General features: G+C 55.5%; 5 protein-coding genes across 5 annotated transcripts; 1 reads left to right on the forward strand and 4 right to left on the reverse strand.

The window, feature by feature from the left end:
• Positions 1-2,540: 2,540 nt before the first annotated feature.
• On the forward strand, positions 2,541-4,126 carry PG998_000728 (AP endonuclease 1; the record flags this gene model as incomplete). Its single annotated transcript, XM_066867546.1, has 2 exons — positions 2,541-2,973; positions 3,063-4,126. 2 exons carry the CDS (start codon positions 2,541-2,543, stop codon positions 4,124-4,126), a joined length of 1,497 nt encoding a protein of 498 aa, XP_066735961.1.
• Positions 4,127-4,703: 577 nt separating this feature from the next.
• Positions 4,704-8,424, reverse strand: PG998_000729 (uncharacterized protein; the record flags this gene model as incomplete). The annotated part of the gene is made up of 4 exons (XM_066867547.1): positions 4,704-6,050; positions 6,074-6,829; positions 6,920-7,324; positions 7,426-8,424. The coding sequence occupies 4 exons, from the start codon at positions 8,422-8,424 to the stop codon at positions 4,704-4,706; spliced, it is 3,507 nt and encodes a 1,168-aa protein (XP_066735962.1).
• Positions 8,425-9,334: 910 nt separating this feature from the next.
• On the reverse strand, positions 9,335-10,740 carry PG998_000730 (enolase; the record flags this gene model as incomplete). Its single annotated transcript, XM_066867548.1, has 3 exons — positions 9,335-10,342; positions 10,402-10,526; positions 10,617-10,740. 3 exons carry the CDS (start codon positions 10,738-10,740, stop codon positions 9,335-9,337), a joined length of 1,257 nt encoding a protein of 418 aa, XP_066735963.1.
• A 1,607-nt stretch (positions 10,741-12,347) lies between these two features.
• On the reverse strand, positions 12,348-12,764 carry PG998_000731 (uncharacterized protein; the record flags this gene model as incomplete). The annotated part of the gene is made up of 1 exon (XM_066867549.1): positions 12,348-12,764. One exon carries the CDS (start codon positions 12,762-12,764, stop codon positions 12,348-12,350), a length of 417 nt encoding a protein of 138 aa, XP_066735964.1.
• An 848-nt stretch (positions 12,765-13,612) lies between these two features.
• On the reverse strand, positions 13,613-16,400 carry PG998_000732 (uncharacterized protein; the record flags this gene model as incomplete). Its single annotated transcript, XM_066867550.1, has 3 exons — positions 13,613-14,092; positions 14,149-16,081; positions 16,144-16,400. The coding sequence occupies 3 exons, from the start codon at positions 16,398-16,400 to the stop codon at positions 13,613-13,615; spliced, it is 2,670 nt and encodes an 889-aa protein (XP_066735965.1).
• Between the last annotated feature and the right edge of the window lie 545 nt (positions 16,401-16,945).

Consider the following 16,945-nt stretch of genomic DNA (forward strand, 5'->3'; position numbering starts at 1 on the left):
GTGCTCGAGACAAGCCGCTTGCCATGGCCATTGCCGATTGCAGGTTCGGTCGCCAGAAGAGCCAGCGGCCAGCGGCCAGCGGCCAGGGGGTCTGAGCCGCAAATCGAGTGGATTGGCGTCAGAGTGAGGATACCTTGACAGCCTTCATTATCTGTTTCTACGGAGGCAAGCTGGGGGCTCTGGGGCCAATGGGAGGCCCGGAAATCCACACGTGCGGTCGTCTTTGGCTCAGGAACCACTATTGAGAAAAAATAGGGTGCAGGGTATGTGGTGTAATGGGTGGGGACCGCTAACAGCAGGATCCCCGCTTGTTACTACAACTACTCGGCGTGGTGCTCGAGAAGTCGAGCTTCTGGTCGAGGTACCGCATCTAAAGGCGACGCAGCACTGACGGCAGGCCCTGATTGGTGACATCACATCGCCAGCACCCAGCCCAGCCCAGCCCATCCCCGCCAACCGCCTCGCCGAAAGTCTTATGTCTCTGGCTTCCAGCTTGGCAAGCCGCCTCAGATGCTTGGGGCTTCTTGGAACTTCTTGGCCTCTTCGGAAAGGGCAAGAGGTCGTGTGCTTCGTTTCGACAATCTGGCAAATCTTTGGCATGAGTGAATTCATCTCGTATGTTGGGTCCTGGTTCGGGTGGCCTGGCCCCTGCTTGCAAATTTTCTTGACAGACAGTGGTGTGTTACGAGACGGAACGTGCCAATACCCCGTATGCCCATTGCACATGCTTATGTGCAGTCTAATAAGGGCTATCGAGCAAGTTGTTTACACGTTTCTACTACAACTGTTTATCTAGCCGGCCGGGTCTTCTGTCGACGTACTTTGTACTGGGACAATACGTTGTATGGGTGACAAACCGTCAGTACCAATCAATCAGGCATCGACTTATAGGTCAAATCTCAGGGTCCGGTCCCAAGTTTTTACCCAGCGGCCTATCAATGCCCAAGACAGCAGTAGACAGACAGAAGACGGACACGAGACGAAAGGTCCAAATTACACACGGACGGAGATGGGGGATATCTCGATTCTCCCATTCCTCCACGTACCCCGCCAATATTTTGTTTGAGGCAGGGGCGGGCTAACGAACCCCCACGATGGACATGCAACCGAGACAAGACACGGCCTTCTTAACCCTTCATGGACACCGAGTACAATCTGGAGGTGGTGCTACGGTGCCAGCCACGGTGGTTCCAACAAATTACGGATATCTGTCTTGGGTGTAGGCATTGGTCGCACGGGTCTGGCCCGGGCCTGGGGGTTACCCTGCATCTATCTGCATGCTTTGCTCCGCTGACAGCCCACTGGCGAATAGTGCGGGAATATTCACGGTCAAGCACTTACAATAATAGGTAGATTAAGTACACTGCTCTAGGCCGAGTCTGGCCATCATGCGAAGTCTCGGCTCAGTAGTCGCCTATCGGATGTGTGTACTTTTGCTTTCCTTGTTCCTAATTTTTCTCTTTTTTTATTTTTATTTTTATCCTTTACTCCTGTGCCGAGCCGGCTCTTCTCCGTCTCGTTTCGGGCAATTGGTCGCGTGATCATGCCGTCCGTCTTTCTGAATCCGGATATACAGACTCTACGGCATAGCAGGTGGCAGACTTATCCGAGAACACGTTTGGCGCAACGCTCAAAGGAAGGGAAACTACAAGAAAAGCATGTCATTGCAGATCGTTGCTTGTTCGCCCCAGGTACTGACGGCTACAAACAGGAGAAAGCACGTGGGTGTATCCCCGTGCACGAGTAAGGAGCAGGATCGCAGCTGGCGGGAAGCATGGCTTTCAGGTTCTTCCTGCATGTCTGGCAGATCCAATGAGATGAGGAGCACGCACTGGGAGAGGCTTCCTAAGGATGCCCCTGCCACCATCGCGTCGTCTGTCTGTCCAGTAGTCTAGGATACGTCGAACAAGTCTCAAAAGCACTCGGCCCTTTAGCTCACCGAAGGTTCAGCTCACCCTTCCAATTAGGTTACATAGGGTGTTGTGGTACTGCCATTGATACATGAGTCAGTTCCCACCCTGGCTGCCTGCATAAAAGCATCGCAGTCGGGTTTGGCTCGGACATAAAAGGCCGTGAGCAATGAGAGCTGAGATTGTATCTCGCATGCACGACGCATCCGACCTTCGCATGACCTAGCTGGTGTTGGAAGTTTCTACCTGCTACGCCCAAGGTATGCGTCCAGCATCCCATACAAGTGACAAGTCGTAGCGGTTTCCCCGTCGTCTCACAGCCCCCAAGGCCGTGTCGCGAGAACATCTATTAATAACCCGATATGCATTTGCTTCCAATGATGGCTGTTGCTGGGGATGGGAATGTCTTGACTGGCAGACTCCACAAAATCCTGGTTAATGAGCTCACGTGATTTCGCGTGACTTCCTACCCTTGCCGGCGCGCGCATCCTCAACTCCGCCATCGAAGACGTTCAATCCTGTACGCGTTGGTCCAACTCTACATGCCTCTCCACATATAACGATATCGTTTCCAAGTCGCGTTCAGGTCCGAATCCGAATCTACACATAACTCACCAATAGAGAGGGAACATGCCACGTCAATCGCTGCGTACGCGCCGCACTGTCGCAGAAGCAAGCCAAACCAAACCCCAACCTGAACCTGAACCCAAGAAGCCTGCTGCAGCCGCAACACCCAAGAAGACGAGAACCGCCGCCGCGGCGGGTCCCAAAGCCGCGACTGGTAAAGTCAGTGACGTAGAGGAAGAGGAGTCAGATAGCAAGCTCGAGGCTCCAACGGCAGGAGAAGCCAAGGCTTCGCGGAACGCGAGAGCCACCAAGCGCAAAACTGTAGCTGAAGACGACGACGAGGTGGTCAAGGCCGAGAAAGCCTCGAAGCCAGCAGCAAAGAAGATGCGCACGGCCAAGGCAAAGATAGAGGATATTGTGCCTCTTGCGAAGCGTACCGCGGTCTCGTCGCTCAAGAAGACCATGTATATCGGCGCCCATGTGAGCGGCGCAGGAGGTAGGAAATACGCATTCTGTTTTCCTTCATATCTCAAGTATACGTCGCATTCTGTCTCCTGCATAAAGCTAACCAACCCCGAATTCCAGGCGTTCAAAACTCGGTCCACAACGCCGTCCACATCGGCGCCAACGCCTTCGCCCTCTTCCTCAAATCGCAACGGAAGTGGGACAACCCACCGCTCGCCGCCGAGGCCCGCGACGCCTTCAGGAGCCTGTCTAAGGAGCACGGCTTCGACTCGTGCCGCCACTGCGTCCCGCACGGCTCCTATCTTGTCAACCTGGCCGCCGCGGAGAAGGCCAAGGCTGACCAGGCGTACACCTCCTTCCTGGACGACCTGCGCCGCTGCGACGCTCTGGGCATCGTCTTGTACAATTTCCACCCGGGCAACACCAACGGCGGCGATCGCGCCGAGGCCATCAGCCGCATTGCCGCTCAGCTCAACAAAGCCCACCAGGCCACCAAGGGGTCCAAGGTCGTGGCCGTGCTCGAGAACATGGCGGGCCAGGGCAACGTCATCGGGTGCAAGTTTGAGGACCTGCGCGACATCATCGCCCAGGTCGACGACAAGAGCCGTGTCGGCGTCTGTATCGACACGTGCCACACGTTCGCGGCTGGCTACGACCTGCGGACTCCGGAGGTCTTCGCCAAGACCGTACAAGCCTTCGACGACCTTGTCGGCAACAGCTACCTGCGCGCCTTCCACCTCAACGACAGCAAGGCGCCCTTCGACTCGCACCGCGACCTGCATGCCAACATCGGCACCGGCTTCCTCGGTCTGCGCGCCTTCCACAACGTCATGAACCACGCCCCCTTCCAGGGTCTGCCCATGGTCCTCGAGACGCCCATTGACCGTAAGGGGGCCGATGGCAAGGCCGTGGAGGACAAGCAGATCTGGGCCGACGAGATCAAGCTTCTAGAGAGCCTGATCGGCATGGACCCCGAGGGCGACGAGTTCAAGGCGCTCGACGTCAAGCTCCAGAAACAAGGCGAGGCGGAGAGGAACAAGCTTCAGGCCCAGGCCGATAAAAAAGGGAGCCATGGAAGCCAAGAAGGCGGAGAAAGCGGCGAAGGGCAAGGTCGGCGGTGCTGCGAAGAAGAAGGCGCCCGCAAAAGGAAACAAGAAGGCAGCCGATTCCTCCGATGGCGATGAGGATGCATCCGAATCGGAGTAGATGGCAACACTCCGCAGTCTACTCCCAGCCAGTCCTGCCGGCTCGACTATTACAGATCAAGTGACAAGACACGTTGGGGTGCTTACTTTGTATCATAGATAGCAGCTTGAACCGAGCGAGCGTTGATGAAAGGGCCATGGGAAATTACCAAGGTCGGGTGGAAAGCAATATTGTGTGTTACAACTTTAGGGTATAAGGGGTATTATATTTGGCAAATGCTCATTATGTACAACAGCAGAGGACCCAAACAGGGTTGGTTGTCCACTGAATGATGGTGGGGAAAAAGTATCAAGAGAATAAGTAATGATCTTCCACGATGTTTCGACTCCGTCTAGTATCAGTCATGATGATGATAACTCGTGTTGAGGAAAATCAGAATTTGCCTCGAAAGACCAGGTTTCTGTCCTTCTATCGTTCAACGCCATCCTCATTTGCCTCGTGTCTTCGTATGCCAGAACTCGTGTGGTTTGTGTGTGCCAAAGCAGCGGCAAACACATTTTATTTCCTCTTTAGCTTTTGGGAGGTCCGTCGACTTTTGCTTCGCTCGGCCAAGCCCTACTTGCGAGCTCGCGCAAAATTCTCGACCCGGCCCATGAGGGCCCGGAGCCCGACGCCACGCTCGCAGTTGCCGCGGAGCCAGACCTCCATGTCCTCGCGGGCGGCGCGCAGGCCCTTGGCGACGGGCATTCGCTGGCCCTCTTCCTCGTCCACGTGGCTGCCCGGGTTGAGCAGGAGGTCGAAGCAGCGGGACCAGATGTCGGTTTGCCAGTAGCGCTTGAGGCTCTCGCGGATCTTGTAGCGGCGGCTGGCGGCTGTCCCCAGGCCGCCGGCGTCGCAGCGGACCGTCTCGATGTAGCGGCCGAACAGCAGGGTGTGCAGGACGCCCGCGAGGCCGTGGTAGTCGATCTGCCAGGTCCAGGGCCGGCCCTCGCGCATCTCGGCGCAGTCCTGGGCCGTCGTCTTCCAGTCGGCGATGAACTGGACGTCGGGGACGAAGGCGCGCATGTCGATACCCCGGCCGAAGTCGATGAGCACGATGCCGCGTTCGGCCCAGCCGCCGCTGCCGTCAGCCTCCCACTGGCTGCTTAGGTCGTGGCCGCTGGCCGACGAGAGCGCGTCAAGGCGCAAGAGGCAGTTGTCGGCCTTGAGGTCGCCGTGCAGGATCTGTTTGGAGTGGAGGGCCTCGACCGTGCGCAAGAGCTCGATGGCGAAGAACATGGCGAGCGGCTCGTCCATGACGCCCGAAGGCTGCTCGCGGAAGAAGTTCACCACATCCAACAAGGTGCCGTGGGCATGCAAGGGGAGGAATAAGAAGCCGTCGTCCTGGTAGAGGTGCAACTCGTGAGCGGCCGATATGCTAGCAGTAGCACGATCTTGAGGGCCAAGGCGGGTAGCTGCCAGGCGCATCATGTGGAACTCCCAAGCGGTAGGGGGCGTCTCCATCTTGAGAGCCTCCAGGGCCGAACGCTTTGATACAGCAAAGTCACCTTTGCCCATCTCGATGAGAGGCTCTTCCTCGTTCTCGTCATCAGCACCAGGTGCCGAGTTCTCCACGAGATAGACGGGCGCGAAGGCCCCGGCACCCAGTTCACGCTTCAGTGTGTAAACGCGGTCTGTGTCAGGGAACTCCAGGGTGACGGGGCTGCTGATGCTGGTGCGGTCGTTGCCGCCACTCTGTCTGGCCTTCTGCAGAGCTTTCGTGTACCTGCGGATCTCGGCCCCCTTGTCGCAGCGGGTCTCGCGGTGGTCAAAGAAGCCCGGGTACGAGCTGAGCGGAGGGTGTACGTTGTCCAAGATATCTTCTCGAACCGCAGTGTCGACGGGGTTGCATTGGGATTCTTTGATTATGGGCCCCTTGGGGGTGCCTTGACTGCAGCTGCCGATTTCGACGCAAGCATTTGACTAAAAGGCTGCGCCATCTTGACAGGAGATCGACGGTCACTGAGGACCTCGCGCAGCGGACTGCTGAGAGGCTCGAAGTCTTCATCGTCCTCTTCGTCATCGTCGTCCTCCATGAGAGCATCGTGGGTAGGTGTCTTATAGTAGTTGGGCTTTGCGCCGGTGATGACTCCCAAGGACGATTCAGTTCGCTCGGTTATGGGCGTCATGAAGGGCAGGCGGTTGTTAGCCGCCTCGACCGGATCTCTAAACGGCCGAGTTGGCGCAACGTAATCCTCCGGTGGGATCGGGATGAACCTCGTTCGCGGGAACTCATCATCCGTGGGTGTCATAGACTCTTCTTGATGCATCTCGCCGTTGACATCGACGGTCAAGGTCCCAGAAGGCTCGTTGAGTTCGGATACTCGAGTGTCGTTGTCGTCTTGTTCTTCGTCATCGTCGCCGTTAAGACCAGGAATGTGCTTTCGAGCAGTGAAATCAGACCACTCGCTTATGCTTTTCCCATCGTCCCCATCCCCATCCTCGTCCTCGGCCTCCTCCTCGTCGGGTGCATCGCTCATTTCAATCTGGCGGGTGGTGCATGTGCTCTCCCCGCCACTGGTGTAGTCATCGTCAGTCGTGTACTCATCATTATCGCTCTCCTCATTCTGCTCCTGGGCCGTTTGGATGGGAGCGTTGAAAAGCTCGTAGATCTCGTCAGTCGCCGCTCTGGTGTGCAGGGTCATGGTGGGCTCTGCTGAGTGGTTTCTCTTCTTCATTTTGGGTTTGGAAGGCGAGTCGAGCTTTGCTTTGACTGGCCAGGAGTTAGCAACAACAAGTCAGGCTGACGGGTGGTGAGTGTGATGTAACTGACTGATTTGGGTCTCATTGACTTCCATCACCTTCTTCTTCCTGGGTTTACTAGGCTTTTGTTGCTGTTGGTGTTTAGCGACGCCGTTCTCATCCAGCTCTGCCACGTCCTGGTGGATGGCCAGTTTCGTGGCAACTTTTTTCGTGAGAGCTTCTACGTTGGGCGGCGAGTTCTCATCAGATGGTTGGTGTTGCTGCTGCTCGTGGCAATCTGCAAAGCTGTCTTCATCCCAACGAGCATCCAGCCAACCTCTGCTTGCAGCCCACAGCTCCTCGAAGCTTAGTTCCGTGCCAGGTTCCTCTGGAGTGGGATAGACAGCGTCCAAGTTGACGAAAATCCGTTCCCTCTTTCCATTGGCAGGGTTTACAATCATCTGGTGTTTTGTGGGTGCAATGACAATATGAGCTTCTGCTATTCTTGCTAAGGACTGGATATACAACAATCGCGAAACAACCGCCAACAATTAGTCCTATCGTCATCAACAATCGGGCGTAGAGGAGGGTATCGGCTAAAACCAAGTTAGCTTACCGGATCCCTGAAGATAGGCATCTTTGGCCCGTCGCTCTTCTTTCCTCCCGCCTGGAGCGTCTCCCCCGCCCACGGCTTTGGTGACATTGTGTTCTCTTTCTTGCGATCTGCCAACGACCCGATAGTATCCCAACCCTTTGACCCCGAACCCATCGCAGACACAACCGGAGGTGCAGCGTCGGCGTCGGAGAAGATGGCCAGTTTGTTCTTCTTCGGCTTGGCGCTGGGCCCTGCGGCAGCCCCGGCGGCCGGAGCTGCCTGCGGATCGGCAGCAGCTCGAGCGGCGGCAGCAGCGCCAAACGGATCGATCTTGGCGGCGAGCGCCGGCCGGACGGCAGGCAGCGCGGGGGAAGACGGCGCGTTGGCCTCTTCGGGCTGCTGCGACCGCCTCTGCTCGAACTCGCCAAACTTCCGGAGCAGGCGCGCCGTGGGCCGGGCCTCGCGCTCGATGCCTAGCTTGTACACCTCCTCGGCCTGGCTCCAGCGGCCGGCTCCCTCCAACCACGCAGCGTACTCTTCATAGTAGAGAGCGAGAGTTTCGCCGATGCCGTGGCGCGACAGGAAAACGTACGTCTCCCGCGGTGCGTCGGAGAAGAAATGTATGTAGTGCATCCAGAGCTTCAGGTAGCGGGGGTCGTTCTTGTATTGCGCAGACCCGATGAAGCTCTTGGTTGCGCGCTCTAGCAGGGTGTGTAGTTGGGACTGGGGCGTAGCCTGCGCTGATGGGTAGGCATCGAACGTCCACCGGACGTACCTGTCGAATATGTCGAGGGGATCGTCCGACTCGGCAAAGTTGGCTACCTCGGCTTCATATTCGGCGCGGATACAGTCGTTGATGTTCTTTGTGTCTGAGGGTGTCGGTGTTGACAGCTTGTGCAGTGGTGAGGGCGAGTATAGCTCTGCCAGCTTCCGCGCTGATCGGCCGCCCGGGAGTGACTGGATGTTCTCCTTCTGGCCCTCGATCACGTCAAAGTTGATGAGATCCTCCGAGCCTGACATGGTTGGTGATGGTGGATGCGGTTTGAAAGGAGGTCAGCGACGGCGGTTGGCGCAATGGCGCGGCAAGATGATCGAGAAACCTAGGTTAGTATACGTCGGTGGCCTCTCGGGGTAGTGGCGATCAGTTCAATGTTGGATCTTGGTTATCGAAAAGTCCGAGGAGGAGCGGTGCAGGTGGGGGGTCTGTTATCGTTAAATCGACTACGGCCCGTGTTGACTATTTGGGTTTGATTGACTGGCCCCCTTCTCCCCCCCATTTCTCGCCCTTCTCTTCACGTTGCCCCGACAATAGCCACAACAAGTGTGGCTGCAAAGCACAGCCACTTGAGCTGTCACTTTCGACCTAAATCAGGGGTCTGTTATTGCTGACTACATTGGGCAACGTCGACACAACTGCCGAACTTGTCAAGAGGTTGATGTGTTGTTTGGTGAGATGCACGTTCTCGTTTAGGGTCTAGGGGGTGTTGATTACTGCACTTCTTCGCCCTTGTCCTCGCCTTGCCTACCTACATAGTCGCTATTTGGTGGATACTGTTTCCACCAAACTGCACGCTATACAGGCCCTATTTCTGCATGTAACGCATCGAGTCGGTCGGAACAGCTGGAATACAACCTGCTTTCACAGCTAGTAGAGGCGGTGGTACAGTCGGAACTTTGCAGCAAGTCTTCGTATACCGCATGTTTCAAGCCGTACACGGCGCGGACGCATCCAGTGATCAAGGCGTGGGTTCACGACAACACTTGGCAATTCATGTCACAGCACTCAAATAATTGGATATGTACTACACATGATAGTGGGTTGGATATCTGCATTCATTCATTCTGACTTTTGTCTATGTCGCTGCCCAAACCATTTCCGTTCATTCCCGATCATAAAAGTCATCCCATGGTATCACACTACTCTCTTTCTTTACATGTTAACAGCCTTGCGGAAGTTCTCGCCGGCGTAGACGGCGTTGCTGCCAAGCTCCTCCTCGATGCGGAGGATCTGGTTGAGCTTGGCGAGACGCTCGGAACGAGCGGGAGCACCGGTCTTGATCTGGCCAGCTCGGATACCGACAACGACATCGGCGATGGTGACATCCTCGGTCTCACCGGAACGGTGGGACACCATGACACCCCACTCGGCGGCGTAGGAGTCCTTGGCGGCCTGGATGGACTCGGTCAGAGTACCGATCTGGTTGACCTTCAGGAGAAGGGCGTTGGCAGACTTGAGCTCGATGGCCTTCTTGATGCGGATGGGGTTGGTGACAGTCAGATCGTCACCGACAATCTGGTGCTCGTAGGTCTTGTAGAAGTAGCTCCAGGCCTCCCAGTCGTCCTCGGCGAAGGGGTCCTCGATCGAGACGATGGGGTAGGTCTTGGCCAGCTCGTTGTACAGAGCAGCGAGCTGCTCGTAGGTGAGCCACTTGGAGGAGTCGGACTCGGGGTTCTTGAAGTCGAGATCGTACTTCTTGACGTCCTCCTTGTAGAACTCGCTGGAGGCGACATCCATGGCAATGCCGATCTGGCCAGCGTAGCCGGCCTTCTCAATGGCCTCGGTGATGAGGTCGAGAGCCTCCTTGGGGGTCTGGATATCGGGGGCGACACCACCCTCGTCACCGACGTTGCCAGCAGACTGGCCGTACTTCTTCTTGGCGAGAGACTTGAGGATCTGGTAGACCTCAGCACCTTGGCGCATGGCCTCGGTGAAGCTGGGGGCCTTGGAGGGGACGATCATGAACTCCTGGAAGGCGAGACGGCCACCGGCGTGGGAGCCGCCGTTCAGGACGTTCATGAAGGGAACGGGGAGGACGTAGGGCTTCTTGGTGCCAGCAAGGTCCGAAACGTGGGCGTACAGAGGAACGCCCTTCTCGGCAGCACCGGCCTTGGCAATGGCCAGGGAGACACCCAGGATGGCGTTGGCACCAAGCTTGGTCTTGTGGGGGTGGCATCAAGGTCGATGAGGAACTTGTCAACCTTGGTCTGGTCCTTAACATCGATGTTCTCCTTGATGATGGCGGGGGCAATGACGGTGTTGACGTTCTCAACAGCCTTCAGGACACCCTTGCCGGCCCACTTGGTCTTGTCGCCATCGCGGAGCTCGCAGGCTTCGTGCTGACCTGTATACCAAGCTTTGTCAGTCGCTGTTCTCGAGAAAGCGTGCGGTGGGGTTGGAGATCGGGGGCCCGGGTGAGGAAATCTATGCATACCAGTAGAGGCACCGGAGGGGACGATAGCGCGGTGAAGGCCGGTCTCGGTGACGACGTCAACCTCGACGGTAGGGTTACCGCGAGAGTCGTAGACCTGACGGGCGTGGATCTTCTTGATTCCCATTGTGAATTGTTGTGATGTTATGACTGAGTTGTTACGAAAGGATGTCAGCTTGAAGCAATGGAAATGCAGTAGGAAGAGGGGGGAGCTGGAGCTTTATATATCGGATGGCGAGGTCTGAGCACGACTAAGAATAGCTGAGAAAGAGGTGGCAGGGTTGGTAGCTCCTCTGGTGCAAGCAGGGAGCGGCGGTACTGGAGCAGCCAAGTGGGCAAATGTTTTGAAACCCCGTTTCCAGAAATATGCCTCAACGCCATAGCATAGCATGATGGTGGGGGTTTTCGAGAGCTCTCCGACGAGCATGGTTCCCAATTATAACATTGGAAACAAGCAAGCCATTGGCAAGAGCCCTCTTTTTGCAGGGGGATTTTGCTACTTACTGTTTGAGGTACTCGATATAATTTGGTAGATAGGATGATGATGGAGGAGAAGAAGAAGAGGGGAACGAGAGGAGAGGGAAAAGAGGAAGAAGAAAATTCAGGGTGAGGATAGATAGATACCAGTAGATGGCGAGAGAATTGGCCACAGCTGTAGCTATCGGTACATCCTGCACAGAGAGGCAAACACACACACACACACACACACACACACACACACACACACACACATACACTTGACATACGTAAACAGCGCTGGATGGCGGGGCAGTTGAGATTGGCAGAGCAGTAGACAGACTCGGCAAGACCCTGCTTGCCTGGCACCTGGCTAGCTGGCTTCCTGGAGGAGGGGACCTTGGAAGCTTGGCTGCTTGGGACTTCTGGAGGGGACGAGGGGTCAAATTGGTTGGGTTGGGTTGAGGGGCTAAAATGCCGATTTCGATTCGACTGGAACATTGAATCCCCTAACAGTAAACCTTAGACGTCCTGGGCAGGCCTGCCTGCTGCGACGTGCGTGGGGTCCCGACGTAGCATGCAACCAATGGCTTCACATCAGTCGATTGGCTCGATGCATGCATTCGCCTGCCAGCCGTTGTTGAGGGGGATTGAGCTACTACCATACCAACCTTACCGACTGCACCGTAATGGCATCTCCTCACCCTCACCTGTTTCCGAGACAGGCGACGGGGCCAAGAAGGCTTATGGCGACGGACCGTGAGAGAGGAAAAAAAGCCCACTCTGCGCCTTTTCCGTGCAGGGTTGCTGGGAAACGAGCCCGAACGTGGTCTTATTAATCAGTCTAGTTGGTTAATTGTCGTCCATCTCGCCTGTCCGGGCGGCAGTAAGCCCATTGAACATCGTCGGTGGTCGGCTCTGCCTGATACTGTAGGTAGGTACTCGGAAAGCTATCTGTCCCAATGGGATGTTGCCACTTTTTTGCTCTCGCCAAATTCGGGCCGTCTGCATTGACGCCTGGCAACTTACGGGCTCTTTCGCCTCCAAGCTACGTGGTAAAATCGATGTTTCTTTCTCGTTTCGTCCGGTCCGATGGCCGGATAGCATAACATTGAGCTTGAATGGCATCTTGTTTTGGGGTCAGCACAGCTCTGGCATTGCTGCGTCAGCTGCAGCTGGCCGCCCAGCTCGTGTAGAATAATATCAATGTGCAACCCATCACGACCTTCCTTTACCTTCAATTTGAGTCCCATCTTGTGGCGGCCCTTTCCACCCCATTCAAGTCATTGCAGGGTGAATAGCTCCTCGCCTTCCGTAGTTTGCAGCGCTGGTTTCCGTCCAGGTCCGACGTAGATAGCTGAGGCGGTCCCGGGCAGCGCCACCTTCAGTGTTGCCATTGACAAGATCACACCACTCATTCGGTCCGTACGCTTCGGGGTTAATATTGGAGCCGTCGAGCCGGGCGGTTTTCTCTTTTCGTCTCCTGTCGACTTCGGGTCGTCTGGCTGGCTGGAGCGAACAGTCAGTCTCGATCCAGAACTTGGCTCTATTGGGTGTCAGCGCCCCCCGTTTCCCCCTGCTTCTTCCTTCTTCACCCGGAGCGCCAGCTGGAAGCGGGGCTGACGTCGAAAGATCAAAGTGGACACGGCCAGTGTCCTTTCCAGCTTTCCAGCAACCAAAGCAAGCCCATCGCATGATGTCGTGGCGGGTTCGCCCTTTCGGCTCGGCTAGATTATGCTTGATCTGCCCTGCGTGCCTGCAGTTGGGCGACCCTGGATTCTCAGGCGGGCTGATTAGTCGCACCCGCGACAACGAGTGGGCTTGCACCGCACCATCGCTGGCCTAGACTCTATGCACCTTGGAAATCCATCATGCCACACGACGTTGGACTGTCGTTGGCGGCTCGCCTACCTTCTATACGTATGTATATGTGTACGCATACGGGAACGTTTGGGTTCATCGTTCTGACTGCAGGACACGTAGCCATGCTGTCAACAAATTGAGATGTGTGCCAAGACCCGAGTGCTTTCTCTGTGTCTTCTTTCTGCCCCCTCCGGTTCGGCCCCGAGTGAGGGGCCCGGCCGGGGTTTCCGCGTTGTTGGATCTGGCTTCACACATGCCCATGGCTCTCCCGAACCGGGTCTTGTATACCAGACTCCAATAGTATAAAGTTCATAATGGCAATTCATTTGTCAGTAAGCAGCGGGAGTGTTGTTGTGGGTTGGATTATCCTGTGGTGTTTTTCGCTTTTCTCTTGCTTTCTTTCCTTTTTCTACGGCTGGAGGCAGGCATGCGTCTTGTGTAAACATTATATGAACCATTATTCGAAAAACATCCGGTCGGAGATACAGCAAATGCAAACACCTCACTTGTGGCCTGAGACGTAGAACTGATTCGGAATGTATTGAGCTGAATTTATCCAGTCTACATGCGGGTAACGCCTCGCGACGGAGACTCCGGTTTACGGAGGATCCCATACCCGGCTATGATAGGTAATGGGATCTAGAGCAAGTCCTTATAGCAGGTGCCCGAAGGCGACTTACTTATAGCTGCGCTTTGCTGCTGTAGTTTTTCACCCAAGCAGCCACGTCATCGTGGTCACGAGCCACCCAGGCAATCTTGCTCCTGATGGAGTCCTTGCTCTGTGCCAGGGGCTGGTCAAAAGCCTTGGTATCTTGCTCCTTGAAGAAGGCATCGACCCGGTCGAGCTGCTCTTGCTGGGTGAAGGCGCTTGTGCACACAGTAACCATACTGCCAAGGATGGGCGGGTTTCCACTCAACCGTTTCTGGACACCAGGCCACGACTTGGTGAGCCAAGTGAAGAGGGCTTCAATACCTTCGGGGTGACTTCGCAGGCCGCTGGCGGGTAAGTAGATATCCTGGCTCTTGACCTCATCCGACAGGATGAAGTCAAGAGTACGCTGGATCAGCTGGGGATCCTTGGCACGACCCAACACGCGGAGCGCTGTGTTGCGCTCGTTGCTGTTGGTAGACTTTCGGAAGTAGTCAACAACCGCATCGTACTACTCGTCGTTAGTAATTCCTATGTCTACCCTTGGATTCCACAAAAAATGCTTACCTCTTCCGTTCCACCGTACTTCAGGGCAATGCTCAGCACGCTACCTCGGATGTTGGGGTGCACAGCCGACTTATCACCGCCCATATACTTGCCGAACATTTCTTGAGCGGCGCTAATGATTTTCTTGTCACCAGCAAGCCCGGCGACGCCGAACAGCATGGCTTTGAATTGCTGCTCGATGTGCCCATCATTCTCGCTGAAGGTCCAGCCAAGCTTGTGGGCCTTCTCGCTGACTAGATCCTTGATGAAATCGTTGAGGCCGTCCTTGATTGCGGGATCCTCAAAGCTCCAAGCAGTCTGGACCATGGACGCACGGGATATGATCTCGTTCCAAACGACAAACGACTCCTCCGTATCGAAGCCCTTCAACAAATTCAGGACACCCGAGGTTTTCTGGTAGCCGGATGTTGCAAGGGCGCCTGCATCCGCAATCATACCGGCGCGGTCTTCAACGCTCAGCTTACCATCCTTGGCAGCCTGGCCGAGCTTCTCAAGACGCTCTGGCGTGTACGACGTACGGTAAATGCTAGTGTGGTTAGCATTGAGCTTGAAGAAGTCCAAATCGTTCAATTTATAGGTATCCTCCCGCTTGGAAAGCGTAAGGTCTTCATTGATGCCGTCGGCGGAGCGAAGGCCCAGGAAAACCGGATACAGAACTTGATCCTCCTCGGGCTTCACATCGCCCGTGCGAAGGAACCTGTTCTGCTTGACATGGATAGACTTGTCCTTCTCATTTTCGGTAACCTGCACAACGGGATAGCCGACGTTCTTGGTCCAGATGGACATGATCTCCTTGACGGGCTTGCCACTGGCCTCCTCCAGGGCGGCCCAGAGATCATCCGTCTGGGTGTTGCCGTAGGCGTGCTTCTTGATATACTTCCGGACACCTTCGAGGAAAATGTCCTCACCCAGATAAGTTGAAATCATGCGAAGAACAGAAGAGCCCTTGGCGTACGAAATGGCGTCAAAGATTTGATCAACCTCACTGGCTCGCTTGACGGGAACCTCAATTGGATGACTGCTTCTCAGCGAGTCCAAGCCCAGCGCACTCTGGAGGTTATCTATCACGTAGCTTTCCCAGACCTTCCATTCGGGGTAGAACTTGTCGCAACTCAACCAGCTCATGAGCGTGGCAAAACCTTCGTTCAGCCACAGACCCTCCCACCAGTCCATTGTGACGAGGTTCCCGAACCACTGATGAGCAAGCTCGTGTTGAACGACCTCGGCCACGCGTTCCTTCATGGAAGCCCCGCTGGTTTTCTCATCGTAGAGCAGATCGACAACGCGGTACGTGATAAGACCCCAGTTCTCCATGGCACCAGCAGCAAAATCAGGAATGGCAACCATGTCCATCTTGGGAAGGGGAAATTCGACGCCGAATATCTTTTCATAGTAAGCAAGTGTACGCGCAGCAAGTTCCAGCGAGAATTGGCCGTGTTCGATGTCTGAGCTAGGCGGCGCGTATACTCGGATGGGTACACGGAAGCTCTTGGTCTCGATGTAGTTAAGCTCGCCGATGATGAAGGCCACGAGGTAGGTAGACATTAGTGGGGTCTTGTTGAACTTGACCGCCTTCCGAGGCTTTCCGGTGATTTCTGACTGGACATGGGTCGTGGAGACAACGTCCATGTTACTCAGACAAGTGAGGTTCATGTCAGCAATGAGTGTGACGGTGAAGTTTGCCTTGTGGAGGGGTTCGTCGAAGCAGGGGAAAGCCCGGCGACAGTCATTGGCCTCCATCTGCGAGGTGGCTATCATTCCCTCGGTGCCATCTGACTTCTTATATGTCGAGCGGTAGAAGCCCGCCATTTGATCGTTGAGCTGACCAGTAAATTTGATCTCCAGCGTGGTCTTGGTTCCCTTGGGAACAGCCTCCTGAAGCTCAATCGTAGAAACCTGCTTCGTCTCATCGTACGTAATGGCCGAAGAAGAGCTACAGAAGGGATTAGAGCCAGAAGAAGAGGGCCATATCAACCAAGCACGGGTTCGACTTACGTTACGACTTTGTCTCCGTCCTTGATTTGGGCGCTGTGGATATCGATCTCGAGAGTATGCAGGGCTATGGACTTGGACTCCTCCTGGACGTCGAAGTCTATCACAACAGTGCCCTTGAAGACGAACTTTTGGAAATCGGGTTCCAGGGTGACATCGTAGTGTCGCGGGACGACGTTGGTGGGCAGGAGCTCGCGGCCCATGGTGGGATCCGGGTTGGCACCGCCAAAGTGCTCGTGGTCGCCGGCCAGCCTGCACATGTTGTTGATTCTTCTCTGGTAGGAACAGGGCCTGGCAAAAGATCTAGAGGTAAGACTGGAGGGTTTGGAGGAGAGGCGTAGACCCTTGGTGGAATAGGAATCGAGGGAGTGACGAAAGGTAGTCGAACTACGGTCAAGCAGATGGTGGGGTTAGCTTTGGTCGCTCGGGGGGTGGTGCGGGACAAGAAACAGAAGGGGTATGGTATGGGGCCATGCGGAATTTACTTGACTAGTGATGACGAGCTCCTTCTAATAGTAGGAAAGTTTGGATGACAAAGATTTCTACGGGAAAGACCCAAGCCCAGGGTACGAGCCGAGCGGACGGCGTGACTATTATACAGGGCAGTCGCTGGGGGAAGCCGGTGAATGTGGGCATCCACGGCACGAAGACTTCGAAACGACATCAGTGGAAGGAATTATGTATGTCTATAGCGGCCGAGGTACATGTACAACTGGGGAGACCGACACGGAAGGCGAACAATATAGCAATACAGACGAATCAGGAAGGAGGGGGATTAGCTTAGATAGTACAGGGAAAGAGACAC

Source organism: Apiospora kogelbergensis (assembly GCF_038363985.1).
Source record: "Apiospora kogelbergensis strain CBS 113332 chromosome Unknown utg000001l_segment0_segment0, whole genome shotgun sequence".
Taxonomy (NCBI): domain Eukaryota; kingdom Fungi; phylum Ascomycota; class Sordariomycetes; order Amphisphaeriales; family Apiosporaceae; genus Apiospora; species Apiospora kogelbergensis.